The sequence below is a fragment of the Mobula birostris genome, chromosome 1, assembly GCF_030028105.1.
Source record: "Mobula birostris isolate sMobBir1 chromosome 1, sMobBir1.hap1, whole genome shotgun sequence".
NCBI classification, from domain to species: domain Eukaryota; kingdom Metazoa; phylum Chordata; class Chondrichthyes; order Myliobatiformes; family Myliobatidae; genus Mobula; species Mobula birostris.
Genome location: NC_092370.1, coordinates 27,847,768 through 27,875,553, shown reverse-complemented (window position 1 = coordinate 27,875,553; position 27,786 = coordinate 27,847,768). Strand labels below are relative to the sequence as shown.

Here is a 27,786-nt window from a genome sequence, read left to right as displayed (position 1 = left end):
TTTTGTATACGTACTTTGATAATAAATGTAAACGATTCAAAGAGTCATTGTACTAATCTGATTGGCACATGGTGATGTCTACAACACTGGAATAAAATTTGAAATAAAACTACAGATGATTGTTATTGAATGGCTGTAAGTATATTTTAATAATAATATTATTAAGAATTCTGCAAACAATTAGACCATTCTTTACTACACAAACCAGCAATGGTTGTTTACAAGACTGTAACATAACATAACATAAGACATTCAGCCCATCATCTCTGCTCCACCATTCACCACGGCTGATTTATCAACCCTTTCAACCCCATTCTCCTGCCTTCTCCCTGTAACCTTTGACACCCTGACTAATCAAGAACATGTCAACCTCCACTTAACAGATACTCAATATCTTGGCCCCCACTCCAAAGACCTAAAGACCATTTATAAAAATTAAATTTAATAGCGTTCAGCAAGAACAGGAATTAAAATCATCTTACCCTTCCATCAGAGCAAAGAGAATGTTTTGATCTTTGTGGCTCGCTGTAACTGATATTATAAACCTTGGAATCCAAAAGTGCTTTCTAAAGACAAGACAAACATTCAGTACATAATGTTCTAACATTTTCAACATCATTAACAAGTTGATATAATTTCTTCATTCCTTACCAAATCCTCAAAATCTTGAGATATGATGTACTGGAAATCATTCATTACTTCTGTCATATTTAAGTTTCTGTTCTTACAAGAGAGTGCAATATTTGGAATCAGAAGAATCACCAGGAAAGTTATATCAAGGAGATACCTAAAGAAAACTGAATTATAGTAAACAGGACTCAAAATATGACTGTGACCTTACTGAACTGAAAATATTTTATAGTGCTGATGCTTTTTATTCCACAGAAGATTATGGTATAAGCACATTGAAACTACGAGCTGAACAGATATTAAAATCAAATCAACTACCTAGGAATTCAACATTAAATCAAGCCAGATTGCTTTTCAGTTCAGAAGTATGTGAATAGAATTATTACCTCAATAAAAGATAAAGACACAGTGATAACTTTAGGATTACTCAACACGTTTACTCACATTAGAAGTTAATGGCATGTCACAAATATCCAAAGAGCCAGGTGAAATTTATACATATATTAGTTATTGCTGTTTTGCTTCTAGATAAAAATATAACTAACAAATCATTTAATATGCATTACTAACAATTATACCATAAAAATTAAAGAAATAAATCCTCCCAATCTATCATGTCTAGCTTGCAATAACTCTTCGGGAGCAGAACAGATAAAACTGCAAATGAACTTCCATACTTGTGATGCTGATACCTCAACCTTATGCAACACCGTGGGAAAGGATTTCACTGCTAACCTAATGGATTTTCAGTAGAAGTAGTGTTTGGGTTATGGTTTGAGATAATGGGTGCTTTGGAATGTGTACCATCCAATCAGGGGAGCGGGGTTTTTTGTGTGTGTGCCTGACACCGGTGTGAGCTGGGGCTTTGTTCTGCAAAAGGTGAAGAGAGAAGACGCCAGAGAGAACCGGTCGTAGGGTTCAACCCGGTGGGGGACCATGATTCAATGGGGCAAGGCGCTGAGGTCTACTGACCTCAGAGAACATGAGTTTTCGGAGAACATGTATGAGTTTTGGAAGACTTGAGCTCCAACTTGTGCACATTTGACTGTTGTATTATAATGGACACTTTTTGGTGTTTCTTCACTAACTCTTTAGTTAAAATTCATAAATATAATTCCTTTAATCATATGCACAGTACTATCTGTTATTTCTTGGCACTGAGTTGTAACGGGGGTTGGGGTGGAAGCGCCGTCTCAATCTCATGGGTTTGGTGGGACTGGACAGTGTATTCCCTAGACATAGGCAGCCAAGGAAACCAGGTGGGATTCACTTGTGTTCCACCTGATTATGACCCAAGAATATGCAATTATGGTGACATTTGCCTTACAAGTTGAAACCATCATTGAAGTCTTTCTGTGACCTCCAGAGAAAAATGTTGTTAATGCAATGATCAGTTACCGCAATGGATTTGTTCTACTAACTACAGAGATTACTGGTGACCTGGACTGCTGATATTTGTCAGTGATTTTCAATGGAACCAAGACCATGTACTCACTTTACTTATTTATATTTATTTTGCACTTTCATTTATTTGTTGATACAGCATGGTAACAGACCCTTCTTGTTAAACGTGGATAAGATGATGGGGCAGCACATTAGCACAGCCGTTAGCACATCACGGATTGGGCTTCAATTCCCACTGCTGTCTGTAAGGAGTTCGTACATTCTCCCTGTGACCATATGCATTTCCTCCAGGTGCTTTGGTTTCCTCCCACATTCCAAAGGCATGTGGGTTAGATTAGTAAATTGTGGGCAGGCTATGTTGGCGCCTGAAATGTGGTGACCCTTGCAGGCTGCCCAGAACAATCCTCACTTATTTGATCACACATTTCACTGTGTGTTTTGATGTACATGTGACAAATAAAGCAAATCTTTATCTTTCAAATGCACAGTGGAAATAATGAACTGTACAAACAGAGGAGCAAATACAATGAATTACTGAAACCTCAGTGAATGCAGATCATCAAACTGTGACCAAAGAGACCCTCTACCTCAAAAACAATAAAATTTAGCCTCTTGGCATCTTTGCAGCACTTCTTCCTGATGGATTATTTACTTTTGTGTTGCATGTTGCTCGTGAATCCCATCTGTGCGCTAACATGATACACCCACCCATGTTAAAATAGCAATGTTTCTGTTTTAACTCAATTGCCCATTAAATATGTTGAAACATGCTGAGTGGATGGAAACTGCCAACATAACCATTTCTCCCAAGAGATCCTGAGCCACAATGGAGAACAAAGCAGAATTGCAGTGAATAGCATGACCTGTTGAAGATAGTGTTATTCAGTTCTAAGTCATTCGCAAATATGCCACTGATTATGCTAGTAACAAATATCACTCAAAACCATCAACTGAATCAATGCACTGTCCATCATCATTACAAAAAGATTAGCAGTCCTCTTTGCTGGAATATTTAGGAACTGATAAGCATACTTGTTTCTATGAATCACAACTCTACAAATTTGGTGTTTTTGAAATGGGGTCACATAGATACAGTCATTCAACTGCAATGATACAAAATTTGCAAAATTAGTGCAATTGATTCTAGAATATTATTGGAAATTCTGCACTTGCAAGTAACATTATACCTACCTCTAGACACAGGGATTCCCAATTTGGGGTTCACGGACCCCTCGGTTAATAGTAAGGCTCCATGGCATAAAATGTTTGGAAATGCCTGCTCTAGAGTTAGTACAGCGGCATAGTTAGCAAAGCTGCTGCCTCACACCACCTGAGACCCAGATTCAATCCTGACCTGAGTAGAATTTGTACATGTCCTGCCTGCCTACAGCTTCCTCCCACACTCAAAGATAAATGGAACATAGAACAGGACTGGTCCTTTGGCCCATGATGTTGTGTTGACCTTTAACCTACCCTAATATCAAAGCAAGCTTCCTTCCTACAAAGCCCTCTATTTTGCTATTAACCATGAACCTAAGAGTTTATTAAATGTCCCTGATGTACCTACCACCCTTGACATTGTGTTTCATGAGACCAAACAGTCTGTAAAAAAAAAATTGCCTCTGACATCCCCCCCCCCCACCATACTTTCCTCCAATCACCTTAAAACTATGTCCCCTTGTATTACCCATTTCCAGCCTGGGAAAAAGCCTCTGACTGCCTACTCGATCCGTGCCTCTTTGTCATCTTGTACACCTCTGTTGTGGACATTGCAGCAAGGAAAGGGTTAAATGGTATGCTAACATAATAGAGTGCAAACATTCTGTACAGCCTAGGAGTGGAATTTCAGAAAGGCAACCGTCAAGGTGATAAGCTGACAAGACATAGTGTGCCAAGATAGTACAGTCACCCATGCTGAACATAACCCTTGAAATCATAAAGATTTCTTTGAGTCAAACCTGGGACTCAAGGTCACCAGGCATACCAAGACAAGATAAAATGCAAATGAAGGATCGCTGGGCAACACTTGCTACCGGACAGCTATTTTACTAATGCTTAAGTATTATTGACACTCTTCCAAAATAACTAAGTTCCAACTCAAAAAAAAGTACATTTGATCCTTTATTATGGCACCAGCAAAGATGAACAACCTTATAGTGATAAAAAAATAATTAAACTAAATTAACAATATATCAAAACAAGAATAACACGTAATTAAACATAATTAGCAAAACTCAGCAAAGTCAGTAGGCAACAAAAAGTCACCATGGCCCACTCCCTGTCAAGTAGGCTAAACTGAACTGAGACAAGCTGTGCATATGCAACTATTCTCATTTATTCTACCACATCCCAAACCACATGTCAAGTTACCCATAATTAATGCCCAACACAAAATACAATGCAGATCGATAGAACATAGATACATGACTCCTACAACCCAGTCCCTAATTATTACACAATAATAATTACAATTACATACTACAAAAATTCTATCTCCTATGATCACAATTCTATCTCCTTTGCCATAGCATTGGAGAGGGATAGGAACAGACAAGTTAGGAAAGTGTTTAATTGGAGTCAGGCAGGACCTTGGAAGCATACAGTAAATTGGGAACTGATGTTCTCAGGGAAATGCATGGAAGAAATGTGGCAAATGTTCAGGGGATATTTGTGTGGAGTTCTGCACAGGTACATTTCAATGGGACAGGGAAAGGATGGTAGGGTACAGGAACTGTGGTATACAAAGGCTGTTGTAAATCTAGTCAAGAAGAAAAGAAGAGCTTACGAAAGGTTCAAAAAACTAGGTAGTGATAGAGATCTTGAAGATTATGAGGCTAGCAGGAAAGAGCTAAAGAAAGAAATTAGGAGAGCCAGAAGGGGCCATGAGAAAACCTTGGCGGACAGGATTAAGGGAAACCCCAAGGTATTCTACAAGTATGTGAAGAGCAAGAGGATAAGATGTGAAAGAACAGGACCAATCAAGTGTGGCCGTGGAAAAGTGTGTATGGAACTGGAGGAGATAGCAGAGGTTCTTAATGAGTACTTTGCTTTAGTATTCACTATAGAAAAGGATCTTGGCGATTGTAGGGATGACTTACAGTGGACTGAAAAGCTCGAGCATGTAGGTATTAAGAAAGAGGATGTGCTGGAGCTTTTGGAAAGCATCAAGTTGGATAAGTCACAGGGACCGGACGAGATGTACCCCAGGCTACTGTGGGAGATGGGTGAGGAGATTACTGAGCCTCTGGCAATGATATCTGCATCATCAATGGGGATTGGAGAGGTTCCAGAGGATTGGAGGGTTGCAGAGGTTGTTCCATTATTCAAGAAAGGGAGTAAAGATAGCCCAGGAAATTATAGACCAGTGAGTCTTACTTCAGTGGTTGGTAAGTTGGTGGAGAGGATCCTGAGAGGCAGAATTTATGAACATTTGGAGAGGCATAATATGATTAGGAATAGTCAGCATGGTCTTGTCAAAGTCAGGTTGTGCCTTATGAGCCTGATAGAATTTTTTGAGGATGTGACTAAACACATCGATGAAGATAGAGCAGTAGATGTAGTGTATATGGATTTCAGCAAGGCATTTTACAAGGTACCTCATGCAAGGCTTATTGAGAAAGTAAAGAAACCATAAGACCATATGACAAAGGAGCAGAAGTCAGCCATTCGGCCCATCAAGTCTGCTCTGCCATTTTATCATGAACTGATCCATTCTCCCATTTAGTCTCACTCCCCCACCTTCTCACCATAACCTTTGATGCCCTAGCTACTCAGACACCCATCAATCTCTGCCTTAAGTACATCCAATGACTTGGCCTCCACTGCCACCCGTGGCAACAAATTCCATAGATTCACCACCCTCTGGCTAAAAGAATTTCTTCACATCTCTGTTCTGAATGGGATAGCCTGAGGCATGGGATCCAAGGGGAAGTTGCTTTGTGGATCCAGAAATGGCTTTCCCACAGAAGGCAAAGAGTGGTTGTTGACGGGTCATATTCTGCATGGAGGTCGGTGACCAGTGGTGTGCCTCAGGGATCTGTTCTGGGACCCCTGCTCTTTGTGATTTTTATAAATGATCTGAATGAAGAAGTGGAGGGATGGGTTAGTAAATTTGCTGATGACACAAAGGCTGGAGGTGTTGTGGATAGTGTGGAGGCTGTCAGAGGTGTCAAGTCAGTCATTAAACTTCTAAAGCTGTAGCTCCTCAAACCTCTGCCTCCTGCAGAGACAGATCTTGGTTATAGGCCTGTCCAAACAGCTGGTCTTGGTCTTAACGTGCAGATGCTGCAGAAATTCTCTTCTGCCTGGAAAGTGTCAAGTGATTCTTCCCATGATACATGACTCTCCACGTGTTGAATCATTAACTACAAGCACAATATCTCCTGGGAGGAAATTCTATTTTATACCTGACCATTTCTGACGTTTCTGTGCTGAACTAAGTACTCCTGACCCATTGTTTCCAAAACAAGTTTGACATGTGTTGGACTTGCTTCCATCTTGTCTGCCTTGTGGAACTCTCCTGGTGGTGAGGACTTCAGATGCAAAAGATGGTTCAGTGTGGGTGTTTCCAAGTCATTGGAATTTGAGGATGCCTTTGTAATCAGAAGACCATTGATAATAGCCTCTACTTCACAAACGACAGTGTGGAAACCCTCATCATCAAGATTCTGTACCTTCATGGTGGAATTGAGGACGTTTTGCACAGACCTGATCAGTCTCTCCCATGTTCCTCCATGATGTGAACCAGCAAGAGGGTTAACAAACCAAAACCATTGAGAGACTGAATATGGGAGTTGACCATGTATATCATGCTTCCAAAATAACTAAGCTCCTAGTCTAAAAGACGACATTCGATCTTTTATTATGACACCAAAGATGAACCATCTTATGGCAATAAAAATACTAACAAAACTATATTAGTGATATAGCAAAATAAGAATAATTAAACATAATTAGTAAAACTGAGCAAAGTTAGCGGCCAACAAAAAATGGTACACATGGCCCACATGACCCACTCCCTCTCAACTAGATTAAACTGAACTAAGACAAAGAGTGAATACATAACTACACTCATTTACTTCCACCACGCCCCAACCCAGGTGACAAATTACCCATAATAAACACCCAAAATAAAATATAATACAGACAGACATAAAATAGATACCAGCCTCCTGCACAAATGATGGGATTCAGAAATACACAAATTTTCCAGTGTATCATATTTGTATACAAATGGTCTACTTCAGTATGAAAATGGCATTTCTTTGTTCAAACTTCGGAACAGTTTGGTGACAGGGGCCACACTGTTCCCCTTGCCCATAAGTAAATAAAGTGAGATAAAGGAATAAGAGCAAGTTGTCAGAGACCAATTAACTGGCAATGGCACAAACAAGTCACCTCTCTTTTTCCTTTGCTCCCAAGAGAAAAGACCCACCTCATCAACCTATCCTCATAACTTACACTTGTACCCCTGGTATCTCTCTTCTAAACCCTCTCTAAAACTTGCACATCCTTCCTACAATGAGGCAGCAAGAACTAAACAAAATATTCCAAGTGTAGTCTAACCAGGATTTTTAATAGAGCTGCAACATTACCTCACAATGCTTGAACTCAGTCCTTTGACTCATGAAGATCAACACATCATATGCCTTCTTAACAACCCTATCAACTTGTGCAGCAACTTTGAGGGATGTATGGACGTGGACGCCAAGGTACCCCTGTTCCTCCACAGTCCTAAGGATCCTGCCGTTAACCATGTACTCTACCCTCAAGTTTGACCTTCCAAAGACGATCACTTCATACTTTTCATGTCTACTTTCCACCCTCTCATCATCAACAACTCTAAAGTTAACACTGTTTCAACACTCAAGATTCTGGGCACCATTATCTCACAGGACTTCATGTTGGAGAACCACATCTCCCTCATTAAGAAAAAGATTTGGCAGATAATGTACTTCTTGCAGCAGTTGGGAAAATTCCACCTTCCCCATAACATACTGTTGCAATTCTAGTGTACACTACCATCATCAACCATTACTGTCTGGTTTGGTGCAGTATTACAACACGCAAAGACTAGAGCACCCTGTCAGGGCAGCAGAAATGGTCATTGGCTGCAGTCTGCCACCACTGCAAGACTTGTATGTGTCCGGGACAAAGAAACAGGCAGGCAAAATGATTGCAGACACTAACTACCCAGTAAAATACCTTTTCCAAACGCTCCCTTCATGGAACGTGGTACAGGGCTATTAAAACAAAAACTTACTATCTTAAAAACTTCTTCGCACAGGCAGTCCACCTGATCAACAATTCTATTTAATTCCCACCACTCTCTATTAACCACATCACTGCACTCCACAGTAAACAGTTGAAACCATTTTTATAAAGCTATTTACATTGTAAATACATGCTGGTATTTATGTACATTCCATTCCATATCTGTACTTCAACCTCTAACTTTATATTTTATATAATTCTTTATTCCTTATGCAGGGCCTTGACAAAGTATTCAGCCCCCAACCCTTTGTTCACATAAATGAGTATTACAACCAGGGATTGATCAATTTAACTGAGAATTTTTAGCTCCCTTTCCCTCCCACAGTGGAGCCCAAGAAAACAGAGGAAATTGTAAAGCATGAAGAACTACAAATGCAAAAACTGAAGTGTCAGCATTTCAAAAGTATTCATCCACCTTTGCTTCGTACTTAGTTGAGCCATCTCTTGTAGCTACTACAGCTTGTAGCTTTTTTGGATAAGTCTCTATTAGCTCTGAACAATGTGACAGAGCAAGATTTGCACATTCTTCCTTGCAAAATTGCTTTAGCTGTGCTAGGTTTCTTGGAGAGTGGTGGCGGACAGCAGTCTCAAGGTCTTGCCAGGGATGTTTGATCAAGTTAAGGTCTGGACTCTGGCTGTACCTCTCAAAGACAAAAATTTTCCGCGTGGGCTTTGGGTCATTGTTCTGCTGAGACACAAATTTCCTCCCCAGTTTAAGTTTTCTGGCAGAGGCTAACAAGTTTTTATCCAGGATCTCTCTGTGCTTAGCAGCATTCTTCTTCCATCAGTACTGACTGGTTTTTAGTCTCTGCTGCTGAAAAGCACTCCCATAGCATAATGTTACCTCCACCATACTTTACAGTAGGGATAGTGTTACCTGCTTGATGTGCAGTATTAGATTTACGCCACATGTACCATTAGTGTTGAGACCAAAAAGTTCCACTTTAGCCTCATCCATCCACAAGACCTTCATCCATATCTTCACAGTATCTTCTAAGTGACATTTTGTAAAGGGAAGAATAGGCTTTTATTAAAGCAATACTTGTGGTGACAATCTAATACTATGCATCAGCTAAGTAACACTATCCCTCCTGTAAAGTACTGTGAAAGGACCATAACGTTATGGGGATGCTTTTCAGCAGCAGGGATTGGAAATCTGTTCTGGGTTGATGAGAAAAGAGGAAGGCAGCAGAAGGGAAATTATGGACCAGTTAGCCTGACCTCAGTGGTTGGGAAGATGTTAGAGTCAATTGTTAAGGATGAGGTTATGGAGTACTTGGTGACACAGAGCATGATAGGACAAAGTCAGCAAGGCTTCCTTAAGGGAAAATCTTGCCTGATAAATCTGTTTGAATTCCTTGAGGAGATTACAAGTAGGATAGATAAAGTGGATGCAGTGGATATTGTATATTTGGATTTTCAGAAGGCCTTTGACCAAGGTGCCACACATGAGGCTACTTACCAAGTTAAGACCCCATGGTATTAGAAGAAAGTTACTGGCATGGTTAGAGTATTAGTTAATTGGTAGGAGGCAGCAAGTGGGAATACACCCAGGCATGCAATACATTAAGTACTCAGATGACACAGTATTCATTGACACTACCAACTCTGATGACTGCATCAATGAGGAAATCAATACATTTACTGGATGGTGCACAGACAACTATCTGGACCTGAACCCCAGTAAAACTAAGGAAACAGTAGTGGACTTTAGAAAACAACCCCGGAAATAAGTGGCCAGTTGACAGATCACGTTGGAGAGCCAAAGTACCTCGGCACAACTATAACATAATCACGTTTTGGTAGGTTGATACACTCCAAGTGCCAACAACGGCTATTTTTCCTTCGGAAGACGTGGAAACTCCAGATCCAGCTATCGATTCAACAGACATTTTATAAATGTTTCATTGAATCAATATTAACCCACAACTTCACGGTTCAGAGCAAATGAGCACTCTCAACTGCAGCCCACTCAACAGAATTGTCGGAATAAGCAGTAAAATCAATGGCCAGAGACAAGAATCTCTCAGCAGCATCCATAAGGGATGTACAATACAGTCATCTTATGGTCTTATGGAAAGTGAACGCTGCTGAGTATAGTGAGATCCTGGATAAAAAAGAGATAGCCTTTGCAAAGAGCTTAAACTGGGGAGGAAGTTCATCTTTCAACAGGAGACCAACCCAAAACACACAACTTCAAATGAAGGAAACTGATGTCTTTGAGTAGCTTAGTCAGAGTCCTGACCTTAACCCGATCGAACATCTCTGGCAATACCCCAAGTTCGCTGTCCACCACCGCTCCCCGACTGATCCGGCACAGCTTGAGCAATTTTGCAAGGAGAAATGGGCAAATCTTGGTCCATCACATTATGCAAAGCTAATAGAGACTTATTCAAATCGACTACTGGGCTGTAATAGCTGTGGCTCAACAAAGCGCTGAGCAAATATTTTTGAACTGCTGACATTCCAGGTTTTGAATTTCAGATTTTTCATGCTTTACAATTTTCGCTGTTTTGGCACTCTACTGTGAAAAAGGGGGCAGGCAATTCACAAATACAAGTTTGCAGTTAAACTGATCAAAATACCTGGTTGTAATACTCATTATGTGAACGAAGGGTTGGGGGCTGAATACTTTTTCAAATACTGTAATTGTTGAATGTTGCTATTTTTATTGCACATTGCACCAACACACCAAGGCAAATTCCTAATACATGTAAATGTATATGGCGAATACAGTTGTTCCTTGACTTTTCCAGTTTGAACTCCACTTACCACTTCTCAGCTCAGCTGTACATACCGTCAATGTCCCATTGTAACCCATGACAACCTTCTACACTATCTACAATACTTTCAAACTTGGTGTCATCTGCAAACTTACTAACCCAACCAATCAACACACACAAAATGCTGGAGGAACTCAGGCGATCAAACAACACCTATGGAAAAGTGTAAACAGTCGACATTTCTGGCCGTGATCCTCTTTTCCAGAGATGCTGCCTGACCTGCTGAGCTCCTCCAGCGTTTTATGTGTGTTGCATTTGCAGACTTTCTCCTGTTTGCTATTTACCAACCCACCCTTCTATGTTCTCATCCACATCATTTATATTTTAAAAAATCACAACGAACAAGAACACGAGGAAATCTGCAGATGCTGGAAATTCAAACAACACACACAAAAAATGCTAGTGAATGCAGCAGGGCAGGCAGCATCTATAGGAAGAGGTATAGTCGACGTTTCGGGCCGAGATCCTTCGTCAGGACTAACTGAAAGAAGAGATAGTAAGAGATTTGAAAGTGGGAGGGGGAGGGGGAAATCCAAAATGATAGGAGAAGACAGGAGGGGGAGGGATGGAGCTAAGACCAGAAAGTTGATTGGCAAAAGGCGTACAAGGCTGGAGAAGGGAGAGGATCATGGGACGGGAGGCCTAGGGAGAAAGAAAGGGGGAGGGGGGAAAAACCCAGAGGATGGGCAAGGAGTTATAGTGAGAAAGACAGAGGGAGAAAAAAAAGAGAGAAAATAAAAGGGGGGGGGAGAATAAATAATAAATAAATAAGGGACGGGGTACAAAGGGGAGGTGGGGCATTAACGGAAGTTAGAGAAGTCAATGTTCATGCCATCAGGTTGGAGGCTACCCAGACGGAATACAAGGTGTTGTTCCGCCAACCTGAGTGTGGCTTCATCTTGACAGTAGAGGAAGCCGCGGATAGACATATGGGACGTGGAATTAAAACGTGTGGCCACTGGGAGACCCTGCTTTCTCTGGTGGACAAAGCGTAGGTGTTCAGTGAAACGGTCTCCCAGCCTGTGTCAGGTCTCGCCAATATATAGAAGGCCGCACCGGACGCAGTATATCACCCCAGCCAACTCACAGGTGAAGTGTCGCCTGTCTGGGGCCCTGAATGGTGGTGAGGGAGGAAGTGTAAGGGCATGTGTAGCACTTGTTCCGCTTACAAGGATAAGTGTCGGGAGGGAGATTGGTGGAAAGGGATGGGGGGAACGAATGGACAAGGGAGTCGCGTAGGGAGCAATCCCTGCGGAAAGCAGAAAGGGGGGGGAGGGAAAGATGTGCTTAGTGGTGAGATCCCATTGGAGGTGGCGGAAGTTACGGAGAATTATATGTTGGACCTGGAGGCTGGTGGGGTGGTAGGTGAGGACATGGGGAACCCTATTCCTAGTGGGGTGGCGGGAGGATGGGGTGAGAGCAGATGTGCGTGAAATGGGAGAGATGCGTTTGCGAGCAGAATTGACGGTGGAGGAAGGGAAGCCCCTTTCTTTAAAAAAGGAGGACATCTCCTTTGTCCTGGAATGAAAAGCCTCATCCTGAGAGCAGATGCAGTGGAGATGGAGGAATTGCTTGAAGGGGATGGTACTTTTGCAAGAGACAGGCCCTTACACTTCCTTCCTCACCACCATTCAGGGCCCCAGACAGTCCTTCCAGGTGAGGCGCCACTTCACCTGTGAGTCGGCTGGGGTGAGATACTGCGTCCGGTGCTCCCGGTGCAGCCTTCTATATATTGGTGCGACCCGACGCAGGCTGGGAGATCGTTTCACTGAACACCTACGCTCTGTCCGCCAGAGAAAGCAGGATCTCCCAGTGGCCACACATTTTAATTCCATGTCCCATTCCCATTCTGAAATGTATATCCACAGCCTCCTCTACTGTCAAGATGAAGCTACACTCAGGTTGGAGGAACAACACCTTATATTCCACCTGGGTAGCCTCCAACCTGATGGCATGAACATCCGTTAATGCCCCACTTCCCCTTCGTACCCCATCCCTTATTTATTCCCCCCCGCTTTTTTCTCTCTCTTTTTTCTCCCTCTGTCCCTCTCACTGTGACTCCTTGCTCATCCTCTGGGTTCCCCCCACCCTTTCTTTATCCCTAGGCCTCCCGTCCCATGATCCTCTCCCTTCACCAGCCTCGTATCCCTTTTGCCAATCAACTTTCCAGCTCTTGGCTCCATCCCTCCCCCTCCTGTCCTCTCCTATCATTTCGGATCTTCCCCTCCCCCTCTCAAATCCCTTACTATCTCTTCTTTCAGTTCGTCCTGACGAAGGGTCTTGGACTGAAACGTCGACTGTACCTCTTCCTAGAGATGCTGCCTGGCCTGTTGCGTTCACCGACATTTTTGTGTGTGTTACAAATGTTACGTACCCCGTAACTGGGTTGCCAAACCAGCAGAAATGGATCACTCAGATGGAGTCTGGATTACTAGAACTAAGAAAGTTTTATTAAAGAAACAAGCAACACAGTAATCGAAAGGATAATAAATGCAACAGTTCAGCAATGATAAACACACATGTGCACAGAATTAAGATAACAGGATCAACCAAGCTCTATCGTTGTCTAGAGGTAAATGACCAATTTCAAAGTGACACAAAGTCCAGTTCAATTTAGTTCAGTTCTCAGTAACTGTTGCCATGGCGATGGACAGTGTGGGGGGAAGGAGAGAGAGAATGAGAACGAATGATCATTCAAAACGGCTTCCACTCACAGACCTGTGATATTGCTCACAAGCAGCTTTTGGGCGAGTCCTTTGTGATGTCACCTGGGGTCACCGACTGTGACCCCTCCTCCAGATGCGATCGATCCTCTGCAGTGAACCCGGCACCCAAGCAAGGGCGGACACACACCAGGTTCCCGCTGATCGTACCTTTCCACCCTGTGCATCTAAGGCTGATCCCGCGATCAGCCGTCCAAGAGCTTTCCACCGACTTGTGAGAGGCGCACCGCTTCCAGGGTCTCGTTACCTCGGGGTGTCGTGTGTGTCCTGCCTTAGCGAACCTGTCCCTTTTTATCCCCCTGCTGGGGTATCGCCTGTCCATCACTTCAAACAGTTCAGGGTTCAAAGGGGGAGCCGATCTTGACAATACCCAGACTGATGGCTCCTTCATTAACATCTCCAAATGCTGCTCATTGTGTTCCTTATCTCTCCCTCCCCTGAGGACAGGTGGCAGACCAACTGCTGATGCCACTGGTGCTAGCCCAGGCCAGCAAACATCTTAATTTATGTGTATTCTCGTCACACAAAGAACAAGAGTTTGCGAAGACATCCATGTGGAACACCACTGGTCATTAATCTCCAGGTAGAATACGCTTCTTCTACAACCATGCACTGCCTTCCGTGGGCAAGTCAATTCTGAATCTACAAAGCCAACTTCGGCTGAATCCCATGGCTCACGACTTTCTGAAAGAGCCTACCTTGGGGAGGGGGCCTTATCAAAAGGCTTTCTAAAATCCATATACATCACATCCACTGCTCTACTTTTATCAATGTTTCTCCAAATGCTCGTAAATCCTGTCTCCGTGAATCTTCTCCAAAGAATTGCTCACCACTGAAGTAAAATCCACTGGTCCATAATTACCAGCATTATCCCTACTCCCGTCTTTAAAGTAAATTTATTATTAAAGTACATACATAGGTCACCAGATACAATCCTGAGATTCAATTTCCTGTAGGCATACTCAATAAATCCATAACAGAACAACCACCACAGAATCAAAGAAAGACCAGACCAACTTGAACGTTCAGCCAGTCTGTAAAAGACAACAAACTGCAAATACTAAACGAAAAAACATAATAATAATAAATAAGTAAGCAACAAATAGATAACATGAGATGAAGAGTCCTTAAAAGTGAGTCCATAGGTCATGGGAACATTTCAGGGATGGGGCAAGGGAAGTTGAGTGAAATTATCCCCTTTGGTACAACAGCTTGATGGTTGAGGGATAATATCTGTTCTTGAACTTGGTGGTGTGAATCCTGAGGCTCCTGTACCTTCTTCCTGATGGCAACAGCAAGCAGAGAGCATGGCCTAGGTGGTGGGGTCGCTGATGATGGATGCTTTCCTGTGACAACATGCCATTTTTTATATGCTCAATGGTGGGCAGGGCTTTACCTGTGATGAATTATGTTGTATCCACTACGTTTTTGTAGGCTTTTCTAGTCAAGGGCATTGGCGCTTCCATACCAGGCTGTGATACAGCCGGTCAATGTACTCTCCATCACATATCTATAGAAGTTTTTTCAAAGTTTTAGATGTTATGCAAATCTTCGCAAACTACTAAGGAAGTAGAGGCACTCCCATGCTTTCTTAGTAATTACACTTAAATGCTGGGCCCAGGACAGATCCTTCAAAATGACAATGCCAAGGAACTTAAAGTTGCTGACCCTCTCCACCTCTGATCCTTCGATGAGAACTGGCTCATGGATCTCTGGCTTCTTCCTCCTGAGGAAGTCAATAGTCAGTTCCTTGGTCTTGTTGACATCGAGTAAGAGGTTGCCATGGTGGCACCACGCAACCAGCTTTTCAATCCCCCTCCTGTACATTGATTCACCACCACCGTTGATTGGGCCTGGAACTGTGATGTCATCAGCAAACCTGAATACTGCATCGGAGCTGCACTTGCCACACAGTCATAAGCGTAAAGTGAGTAGAGCAAGGGGTAAGCACAGCCTGGTGGTGAACCTATTGCTGATGGGGACCCACTAGATGTAGGCTGCTAATTGGACAACGTTTGTGGTAGAATTTGGAGGGAGTTGCTGGGAATACGGGCTGAATAAAAGAAGAGGGATTAATGCAGGATTGGTTTAAATATGTAGTTGATAGTATGGACTCAGAGGGCTCAAGAACCCATTTCTCTGCTGCATGACTTCTCTCATCCAGACTAGCACACACAAAACGCTGGAGGAACTCAGCAGGTCAGGCAGCATCTATGGAGAGGAAGAAAGATGTCACATTTCAGGCCAACACACTTCGTCAGGGTCCTTCAATCGCATCCAGTTTGAAAACTGTAATGAAAAATGCTTACTGTCTTTTTAAACCTCTGAAATCAATCACTTCACCAGTGATAGTCATGACTTCATCTACAGAATACACCACTGTGAAATTCCCACTCTGAACCTCCACACCTGTACGTTTCCTTCCTCCTTTAGAACCCACTTTAAAAGCATATTAATTTGACTAAACTTCAGTCATCTACTCAAACACGTGATTCAGCGGCAGAATCAGTTTGTTAATACGTCAGGTACTTTGGAAGGTTGTAGCCTGCATCACAGCCTGGCATGGAAGCACCACTGCTCTTAAATAGAAAATCCTACACAAATTAGTGGATACCTCCCAGCCCTTCACAGGTTAAGACCTCCCCACCATTGAGCACATGTTTCTGCAGGAAAGCAGCATCACCAGGGATCCTAACCACCTGGGTCATGGTCTCTTCTCATTGATACCATCAGGAAGGTGGCACTGGAGATGCAGGGAGACTCATTTACACTACTAGGTTCTGGGACAGTTATTACCCCTCAATCATCAGGCTCCTGAACCAGAAGGGATAACTTCTCTTGCCCCATTAGTGTAACTGGTCCCACAATCTATGGACTCACTTTCAAGAACTCTTCATTTCATGTGTTCAATATTTATTACTTATTTACTTATGATTATTATTTTCTTTCTTTGCACAGCTGTTGCACACTGGTTGTCCGCCCTGTCGGTGTGGTCTTTCATTGATCCTATTATAATTATTGGATTTATTGAGTATGGCTACAAGAAAATGAATCTCAGAGTTATATATGTATTTTGACAAAAAATTTACTTTGAACTGTATTGATACCAACATTCTTAAGTCTTAAAGCCCAAATATAAATGGTTAGTACCAGTAAATTCAACCCTCCAAAACAATGAAACACAATTTAATCAGAACAAAATGTATTCTAGTATGTAACTAAGGTCTGTAACCCCCAAGATTTGCTCACATTATAGGGTGGTCTTGTGATAACTACCGGACAAAGTGTAAATCAAAAAAGTAAAGCAAGTTTTTAAGTATTGTAATAATCGTGCTTTCATATTGATTTGATTAACCAAATTAGTACCAACCACAATGTGATAGAAGAAACAACCACATTTTCAAAAGCAGAAAGGGAAACACTGGCTGAGGGATACTCAAATATCATGATGCAGTCTGTTCACTATTTATTGTGCACAGGCAAGTCCAGGACCTGAAAGCTCAAGTTCACTTGGGTGCTCCTAAAAACCTAATACATTCATCTACCTCTGCATTTTACCCAATTCCTCCTATGTGCACTTTCCAATTCACTTACCTTGGCCGTGATTCTGTATTAACATTTTCATGACTAAATTTATGCCAACTGTACAACATTCTCTGAGCCTTTAGCAAGTCTCCTTGATGAAACAGATAAAAATAAAAACCATATTTGCAGATCTGCTATCACACTTGTTGAATCTGGAAATCTAATACCAGTTATATACAAGGGATAAGTTTTGGCAAATACTTTATCAATTTCAGATGTATTGTGTATTGATCCTCAACACAGTTGAATAAGCATTGTGCACCTTCAGACTGCCATGAAAAACGAGAATCAATACAATTCATTTTTGAAGGTGGAGGAACCACCATTTGGGTAAAGAGAAACAATACCTTGGGTAGCCTCCAATCTGATGGCATGAACATCAATTTCTCAAACTTCCAGTATTGCCTCCCCCCCCCCACTTCTCCATTTTCATCTCCTTGTCCCCCTCTCATGTCATCCCCTTGTTCGCCTATCGCCTCCCTCTGATGCTCCTCACCCCCCCCTTTCTTCTTTCTTCCACAGCCTTCTGTCTCCTTCACCAATCTACACAGCATTTTTCTCTTCAGTCCTGCTGAAGTACTTCAGCCAAAATGTCAACTGTAGCTTGTTTTCCACAGATGCTGCCTGGCCTGCTGAGTTCCTCCAGCACTTTGTGTGTGTTGCTCGGATTTCCAGCATCTGCAGACTTTCTTGTTTGTGAGTTCATCATCATGGTAACATTATCATGGCTCAAGAAATAGCAAACACGGGGAAATCTGCAGACGCTGGAATTTCAAGCAACACACATAAAAGTTGCTGGTGAACGCAGCAGGCCAGGCAGCATCTATAGGAAGAGGTACAGTCGACATTTCGGGCCGAGACCCTTCGTCAGGACTAATTGAAAGAATAGCTCGCTAGCTGCCTGGCCTGCTGCGTTCACCAGCAAATTTTATGTGTGTTTCAAGAAATAGCAAGTGTTTGGAGTTAGTCATTACTCAATGGAACAATGAGTCTCTTTTGATGCAACCTCCCAAAATATTCAAACAGCAGTCAATTTATAAATAAACTTCATTATGCATCATAAACAGAACTGGATATGGCATAGTTTAATTTTGGGTTATTTCTTAATTCTCTATTGAAGTGTTTTCCATTTACCAAGGAATGGGTGCTAACCATTATACTTTGTATACATTGTAAGGTTGCTGAATTTACAGTCTTTCGGCATTCCAGCGGCCCAGTCAGCAGCGGGAGCAGCACACACCGAAGAGGTTTCTCGCAGGTCGGCAGCACTCATTTAAAAGGAGAGCTTCAAGGGTATACAGGCTCATTCCAGTAGCCCAATCAGTGGCAGGAGCAATGCATAAAGGAGTAAATAAAAGTACAGAAGGGACCAGCAGTGCGGCTATTGTTGGGAGTGGGCCAGTGTGAGAGTGTGGGCTCAAAAGAGGCATTGGCTCTGGGCAAGTTGTCCAGGTAAGTGTCTGTTAAGTTTCCCTTCTCCCTTACTATGTCAGGGTACTTAGTGTAGCTTAAATGACCATTGTGTGTTTTTCATGCCAGATGCTGGGGTCCTGGGGAGACCCCAGAGTCTCCTAGGGAACTATATCTGTGTGAAGTGCATCCAGCTGCAGCTTCCGAAAGACCATGTTAGGGATCTGGAGCAACAGCTGGATGATCTTCAGCTTGTACGGGAGAGTGAGGAGATAATCAGAGTTACAGGGAAGTAATCACCCTCAAGTTGCAAGAGGCAGATAGCTGGGTGACTGTCAGGAGAAGGAACAGGGAGGTGAATAGGCAGTTAGCGCAGAGCACTCCTCGACCTTTCCTCTCAATAATAAGTATACCATTTTGGATACTGTTGAGGGGGATGACCTCCCAGGGGAACGCCATGGAGACCGGGTTACTGTCACTGAGCATAGATCCATGGTGCAGAACGGAAAGAGGAAGAAGAGGGGAGCAGTAGTGATAGGGGGCTAAATAGTCAGAAGAACAAACATGCTGTGAATGGGCCACCTCCCAGGTGCCAGGGTCAGGGACATCTCCGATCGCATCCACAGCATTTTGGAAGGGGAGGAGAGCAGTCAGATGTCTTGGTACATATTGGTACCAATGACATAGCGAGAAAAAGCAAAGAGGACCTGAAGAGAGAATTTAGAGAGCTTGGCAGAAAGCTGAGAAGCAGGACCTCCAGGGCAGTAATTTCTGAATTGCTACCTGTGCCATGTGCCACTGAGCGTAAATGTGTGGCTGAGAAGCTGGTTCAGGGGGCAGGGCTTCAGGTTCTTGGATCATTGGGATCTCTTCTGGGGGAGGTATGACCTGTTCAAAAGGGACGGGTCGCACCTGAACCCGAGGGGGATCAATATTCTCACCGGCGGGTTTGTTAGAGCTGCTGGGGAGGGTTTAAACTAATTTGGCAAGGGGATGGGAACCGGAGTGACAGGACTCAGGATAGGATGGATGATGAAAAAGCAAAGATAGCATGCAGTCAAACTGTCAGGAAGGGCAGGCAGGTGATAGGACAAAATTGCAGCCAGCAAGGTGAGCATCAGTGCATTAGGGATGCAGAATCACAGTGGTGTTAGGAAGTTTGTGAACCCCATAGAATTTTCTCTATTTCTGCATAAATAAGACCTAAAATGTGATCAAATCTTCACACAAGTCCTAAAGCTGGATAAAGACAACCCATCATGCGCAACTGTCTCCAGGGTTTACAGAGAATGGTGTGAGTGGCAGTTCTGTGGGCAAAGTCATCTCGTCAATGACAGAGGTTAAAGGAGAATGGCCAGACTGGTTCAGGTTGACTGGAAGCCAACATTAACTCAAATAACTAGGCATTACAGCAGTGGTGTGCAGAAGAGCACCCTGAATGTACAACAGGTGGGTGAGCTACAGCAGCAGAGGACCATAAACATACACTGAGAACCTACTTTATTTGGTATAGGAGGTACCTAATAAAGTGGCCACTGAGCATAGGCAGTGAATGCCAGGGCCCCAGGGAGTGACATTGAAAAGAAAGACCAAGGGATACCATTACATAACTCCCTTAAAGTGAAGATATAGGTAAATGAAAATCAGATTAAAAGGAATAGCTTCATTTGTGACACCTACATTGAAACATACAGTGAAATGCATCATTTGCGTCAATGACCAACAAAGTCAGTGGGTGTTCTGGGGGCAGCCTGTAGCGTCGCCACGCTTCTGGTGCCAACACAGCATGCTCATAACTGACTAACTCTAACTCGCACATCAGTGTTTCCCACCCATTTTTAGCCCACACCCCCTAAAACACTTTCATTCTCGCCACCACCCCCCGAAGCACTTTCATACTTGTCAACGCCCCTCTTAGGCACAATATACTTTCTGACACCCCCATACTGTAAAAACGTACCTACCATATGCTAACATGACAAAAATGGTTCCGCTTTAAAGTTTCATTTGTCTTTAAACCTAGCTTACACAGTACCCGTGTACTGCACAACAGCTTTGATATCAATGTGATCCCCGAGCTTGATGGTTTTTAGCAAGTGTTGAAATATCTGGTTAAAGTTGTGATAGCAAAAACTGTAAGTCCCCACCGGTGCCAACTTCCAAGTGGTTTCTATTTTTCATGAGTATGTGGTTCACTGCACTGAAGCCTCTTTCAACAAGGTAGGAGGATGGAAACGGAATGTAGAGCAGATTGGCACTTTTCCAAAGACCAGGAAACTTTGTAGGGCAGTATAGCGATGTATCACAAAAGCCGACATTTTTGAAAAGCATTTTTGCTTCTTCATCATTCTGAATTTCGATAATTTTTTCTTGCAAGCTCTCTCTTCCTGTTCTTCCAATTTGCAAAAAAATGGGATAATTACCCAGTCCAGCATTTCCAGACTGTTCAAATTCTTTAGTCAATTTTGAAAATACATCTTCAGTGACTGCAGGTGTAAGCAGTATGCTTGCAAATCGCCGTCTGTGAAACAGAGTGCCATACTTTCCATGCAGGGAAACCGTGACATAGAAACATAGAAAATAGGTGCAGGAGTAGGTTATTCGGCCCTTCGAGCCTGCACCGCCATTTATTATGATCATGGCTGATCATCCAACTCAGAACCCCGCCCCAGCCTTCCCTCCATACCCCCTGATCCCCGTAGCCACAAGGGCCATATCTAACTCCCTCTTAAATATAGCCAATGAACTGGCCTCAACTGTTTCCTGTGGCAGAGAATTCCACAGATTCACCACTCTCTGTGTGAAGAAGTTTTTCCTAATCTCGGTCCTAAAAGGCTTCCCCTCTATCCTCAAACTGTGGCCCCTCGTTCTGGACTTCCCCAACATCGGGAACAATCTTCCTGCATCTAGCCTGTCCAATCCCTTTAGGATCTTATACGTTTCAATCAGATCCCCCCTCAATCTTCTAAATTCCAACGAGTACAAGCCTAGTTCATCCAGTCTTTCTTCATATGAAAGTCCTGCCATCCCAGGAATCAATCTGGTGAACATTCTTTATACTCCCTCTATGGCAAGGATGTCTTTTCTCAGATTAGGGGACCAAAACTGCACACAATACTCCAGGTGTGGTCTCACCAAGGCCTTGTACAACTGCAGTAGTACCTCCCTGCTCCTGTACTCGAATCCTCTCGCTATAAATGCCAGCATACCATTCGCCTTTTTCACCGCCTGCTGTACCTGCATGCCCACTTTCAATGACTGGTGTATAATGACACCCAGGTCTCGTTGCACCTCCCCTTTTCCTAATCGGCCACCATTCAGATAATAATCTGTTTTCCTATTTTTGCCACCAAAGTGGATAACTTCACATTTATCCACATTAAATTGCATCTGCCATGAATTTGCCCACTCACCCAACCTATCCAAGTCACCCTGCATCCTCTTAGCATCCTCCTCACAGCTAACACTGCCACCCAGCTTCGTATCATCCGCAAACTTGGAGATGCTGCATTTAATTCCCTCATCCAAGTCATTAATACATATTGTAAACAACTAGGGTCCCAGCACTGAGCCTTGCGGTACCCCACTAGTCACCGCCTGCCATTCTGAAAAGGTCCCGTTTATTCCCACTCTTTGCTTCCTGTCTGCTAACCAACTCTCCACCCACATCAATACCTTACCCCCAATACCGTGTGCTTTAAGTTTGCACACTAATCTCCTGTGTGGGACCTTGTCAAAAGCCTTCTGAAAATCCAAATATACCACATCCACTGGTTCTCCCCTATCCACTCTACCAGTTACATCCTCAAAAAATTCTATGAGATTCGTCAGACATGATTTTCCTTTCACAAATCCATGCTGACTTTGTCCGATCATTTCACCGCTTTCCAAATGTGCTGTTATCACATCCTTGATAACTGACTCCAGCAGTTTCTCCACCACCGACGTTAGGCAATGTTCTTCTCTCAATGTTGTACTTTTACATTTCCAATTTTCTGATAAAAGTGGAAACTGCACTTCCAGCCTAGACTAGATTAAATTGAAATTCTCACCCTGCAGTTATGTATTTAGAATGTTCATTTTGTCATACAGATTGGCTAGGTATGCCACATCTCCTTGAAAAAGTTCAATCTTGTTTCCCAGGCTCTTGTTGACTTTGAGCAAAAATTCAACCACAATGTCAGGATCGAAGAAACATTTTAAGCAGCAGCCTGTTGACAACCAACACACTTCAGTGTAAAGAAGCAAATGTTCAAACTCTTCATTGTTATCTTGGCATAACTGGTGAAATATTCTGCTATTTAGTGGATGACCATTAATTTTGTCGATAGCAGATATTACAAGAGGCATGCTTGAAAAAAAAAGTCACTGGCTGGGGTTTTTGGTTGCCAGTTATTGACAATGAATTACACAATGAATTGCCAACGGACTTGGAATTTCCTTTTTCATAAACCAGCATGGTGACCTGTCATATATAGCTCTCCATCTGTTCCACAAGAAATCATGTTCCTAATCAGAATACTTTTATCTTCAATATACATTTTGAGCTCATCATAGATCGATTCTCCATGGACATTTGTTTTTAACTTTTGTAAAAAGAGAATCACTTCATAAAGTTCTGCAGTTTTTGATAAACCATACATGTGTCATTATCAATGCTTCATTGTCTCACTCATTTTGTCAACATGATGAGCTACAAAGTTATTATTCAGAGGAATTGGTTTTATAATACTTGTGTCAATTTTGAGAACAATAGACAACAGGTGCAGGAGTAGGCCATTCGGCCCTTCGAGCCAGCACCGCAATTCACTGTGATCATGGCTGATCATCCACAATCAGTATCCAGTGGCGTCACCCAGTAACAGTGGTGAGCGCTTCTGATACAGCAGGCATTATTATTCTTTCACCAATTGTATGAGATTTTCCACACTTTGCTATCATTTTGAAAATGTTATAGGAAGCAATGAGAGTACTATCAGGGTCTTTTTTTTTTTAGCTTTCTTGGCAAATGATTCAAGTGTGGAATGCCTTTAAAATGCTTCCTTCATCTTCTGGAACTGACAAAGTTCTGCAGTTCTGTAAGACCACAAGTAGCCTTTTCAGTGTGTTTTTTTAACAGAAATGTTCCTGCAATCTTGACGGCTTCATTAGGCAGTACAGCACTGGCTTACAAATAAAACATATGGGGCATTGCTGATCTGACGGGAATGGAATAACGCCATATTCCTGATATGTAACATCCTATTGACACACTCTCTGTAATTTCTGTTTCTTAGCAGGATTAGAATTCAAGCCTTCACTGCCTTCAGACTCAGATCGTGCAGTACATATTTATCCATCATTAACAGGACTAAATTAAAATGAAAAATTAACACAAACTGAGAATGCCTATCCGATGTTAATGACGGATGGAATAATGGTAGCGGCATGCAAAGGAACAGCAAGGCAAGGATGAAGATGACAATGGCGAAAATTACATTGACAAGGATTCAGATTGGAATCTGAAAGTTAGTCGGGATAGAGCTAGTGTTCAGCAAGCTGCCTTTATATTATTCGAGTTAGTGTATTTGAACAATCATGTAAGGTCTCATAATCCCAAAGATGGGTCTTGACCACACATATGAAGCTGAGGAAGTTTTGAACACCTCAAGAGGAATCCTTGGGGTTGGCAGGTTCACTGATTGGCTCTATTTCACCATTTGGTTCTGGCCAGCGCTGTATCATCGTGCGACCTGTTTTCTGTAGATCTGCAGAGAAAGTTGAGAGGGTGTACTTAATTTACCAACTGTTAAATTGCATGAACTCATTCCGTGCCGTGAGTCATGGGGAACTGTTTGGCACCCTGGTTGCTAATTTATGCATCCCCAATAATGTCTGTTTGTTTGGTAAAGTCCGATGAGATTGCTGAGTTTCAGACCCGTAGTGATGACGGTCACCGCCTGCAGAGCTGTGGTTCTTCCTGTGTTCCAGTGCCTCATCCTTTTCTTACTCTACTCTACTAACGGTTGGTCGGGTCTCGTGCCTCAAGTTAGGGTGCCGCTTACCACCCATCCCAAGAGTCTTGAATGCTCCCCGATGACCACTATTTCCCCTAACATCCCCTTAAGGCACATAACTACCCCCTTGAGGGGGGAGGTGGTACTGCCCCCGTTGAGAATCACTGTCATTCATCTTTGAAATGTGAGGAAACTAGAGCATCTGGAGGAAATCCACACAGTCACAGGGAAAACATACAGATTCCTTACAGACAGCAGCAGGAATTGAAGCTCGATTGCTGGTACAGTACTGTAAAGCAGTTTACCAAGAGCTACATTACTGTGCTGTCACTGACAAGGTGGTGAGGATGACACAAGGCATACTTGTTTTCATTGAATGCAGCACTAAGTAAAAGAATCAGGACAACATGTTTCAACTGTACAAGACACTGATGAGACTGGAGCCGGAATTTCAAGTGCAGCTCTCGTCACCATACTGTAGGAATCATGTGATTAAGCCAGAGAAGGTACAGAACAGATTCACAATGATGTAGCTAGGATTAAAGGTTTTGAGTCTATGATAGATATTCACTTGTATCTCATAGTTGCTAAGCTTCCTTTCTAAAGAGCAGCTGCCATTTGAAAGGCCACAAACAGTTGTAAGTAAACTTTCATCGATATTGCTTGTTTAGCTTCTAGTATTAAATGGAAATCAGACTCAGTTCTTAAATGTAAGTAATACCAATTAGCTTGAAATTAAAAAAGCACTTTTACTGTTCAGTTACTGCACCTACATTATTGCTCAAGAGTAGAGTACAAGATAATGGGCTATTAATATGAATTGCTTTAAAAAGAAAAGCTGACTCTTAAGTTGATTAGTTCAAGATAGCTTGCAGAACCAGATGGATAATATCATTTAGCATATCAATAACTGAATGTGTTTATAATTGGAAGAGATTAACGTACTCAAAAGTTAGCTTTACAGTATTAATGATAGCTAGCTTAAATCCATGTTTCTGAAAATGCTTTTAAGCCATTTGTGTTAGAAGAATATCTGAGGAAATATCACATGCTTGTGAAGTCAAACAAGCCAATGGAAAGAGTATAACTGTAGAGAGCAGTTCAAGCATATTAGGAGTGTGGTAAAGGACATAAAGAAGCATGGAAGAACTAGAATCCATTCCTCCAGCTTCAGTTTATGCAATGAACAACTTGCTTGTCTGCATCTTTGATATGCCTTTTTAGTTTAGAAGAATTGTACCCAAGCTTTGGAAATCCTTAATCCTTTATGTTTGAGAAATGCTTTGTGTTTTAGAAATGGTTTGTAATTGGAAAATGTTTAAGATAAAAAATCTCCTGAGTTTTAAATGTGTTTTAAGAGTTTTGTGTGCTGCTTAATGTGTCTCACTGTAAATAAATGAACTGTGTTTTCAACTACTTTATTTGCTGGAAGCATCTTCTCCTTGGTAGAGAGAGAGGACCCACCACTTAAATAGTGAAAGACTGGGTAGTTATATTATAATCTCTCTTTAGTGAGAGTACTCGTGGGTATTCAATATCCAAAAGGTCTTAAAGTCTTTGTTTGAGTTTAGAACTTTGCAGTCAGCAATCCCAATACCATCACATTTGGCACCCAAAATGGTCACATTATACAAAAAATATTATTTTAGAAACAATTTTTAGCAGTAGTCCAACTCTGAGCACATTCGATAAGTGCTGTGGCACTCCTCCTAGTACTATAAAATGGTCAAGATCTGGTTTCCTGTAGTTGTGCAGGCAAATGCTGGTCAATATTATGAATGTACTAATGCAATTGCAGGTACATGGGAAAGTACCCCGACAACTCCTCAAATTCATTAAATACTCCTCAAATGATCAAACTACGTATACATTATACAACCTTGAGATTCGTCTCCTTATGTACAGCCACAAAACAGAGAAACCTCAAAAGAACCCATTTTTAAAAACTGTCAAACACCTAATGTGCAGGGAGAGAAAGAAAAAAAAACAAATTGTGCAAATAATAAAAGTAAGCAAATAGCTATGAAAGACATGAAGCTAGACAATGACATCACTGCCACTGGAGCAGCCTCGGTTCACTGCAGAGCTGAGTAATCATCGCAGAGCAGAGAGCAGAACAGGCCCTCACCTCACTTCCAGTCCTGACAACCTGACCTTTTCAATCTAGCCCAGTGCTTAAATCGTCCAAGCATAGGATTGATCCTCGCTCTTTGGCCACTTTCGGACTTCAACCCCACCACCACAACTTGGCCCTTAAGGATGCCACCGCTCTGCCTTGACTCCGCTTCCACCCCGCCTCCGCTTGCCTCGACCACGCCTTCCCTGCGCCTCAGCCTCCCTCGATCATTTCTCGCCTCTGCCAGCACTCGACTCTCCTTTGCTAGCCTTGATCGTTATTAACAAAGTGTGATTAATGTTATTTAGTAGTTTTCTTTGTTTTGTTTTTTGCCGCTGATAAGTTAGTTGCTGGACATCACTAGCACCATCGTAAACCAGAAAGGGAGTAGGGATAACTCCCTTTCCAGAGTAGGGATTAAACACAATGAGTATTTTATTCTTCAAGTCAGGGACTGGAATTTTGAAGGGATAGAACACAAGGTAGGATGCAGATTAGAGAGACCAGACCCCGCTGTATGACCTGCTGGACTCAGCCCATCACTAGATCCCAACGAGATAGCAATAATTCCTGCCTGAAGACAATGAATTGGTCCCTTTTTTTGATAGACATCAAGCACACGGGAGGAGAAAACATGCTCACGTGTTAGAACCTGGTGCTGCAAACATCTTAATTCTGATGCATGGGGATATCATGCATTCCTTAAAGGTGCATGAAGTAGAGCTCATTCCAGTAAAACCCTAGAGGTACCAATGAAAACTGGAGAACAGATGCTTGGGAACATGCACTAGAATTACTAAAAAGTTTGACCATAGCCTGTAAAAGAAGAATACAGGGACAGGCTTCCGTACAGGGATTAGCTGCAG

General features: G+C 42.5%; 1 protein-coding gene across 5 annotated transcripts in view; it reads right to left on the bottom strand.

Moving 5' to 3' along the window:
- Positions 1–27,786, bottom strand: part of LOC140195212 (uncharacterized) — a 62,995-nt gene that overhangs the window by 20,817 nt on the left and 14,392 nt on the right. For 3 of the 5 annotated variants that reach the window (XM_072253173.1, XM_072253193.1, XM_072253182.1), the window contains 2 exons: positions 652–787; positions 483–566 (listed from right to left, as the gene is read on the bottom strand). In XM_072253173.1, the coding sequence (XP_072109274.1) occupies positions 483–566; positions 652–787 (220 nt within the window). Of the gene's footprint in view, positions 1–482; positions 567–651; positions 798–27,786 lie in introns of all 5 variants that reach the window. The other 2 variants (XM_072253163.1, XM_072253203.1) reach the window with 2 other exon arrangements.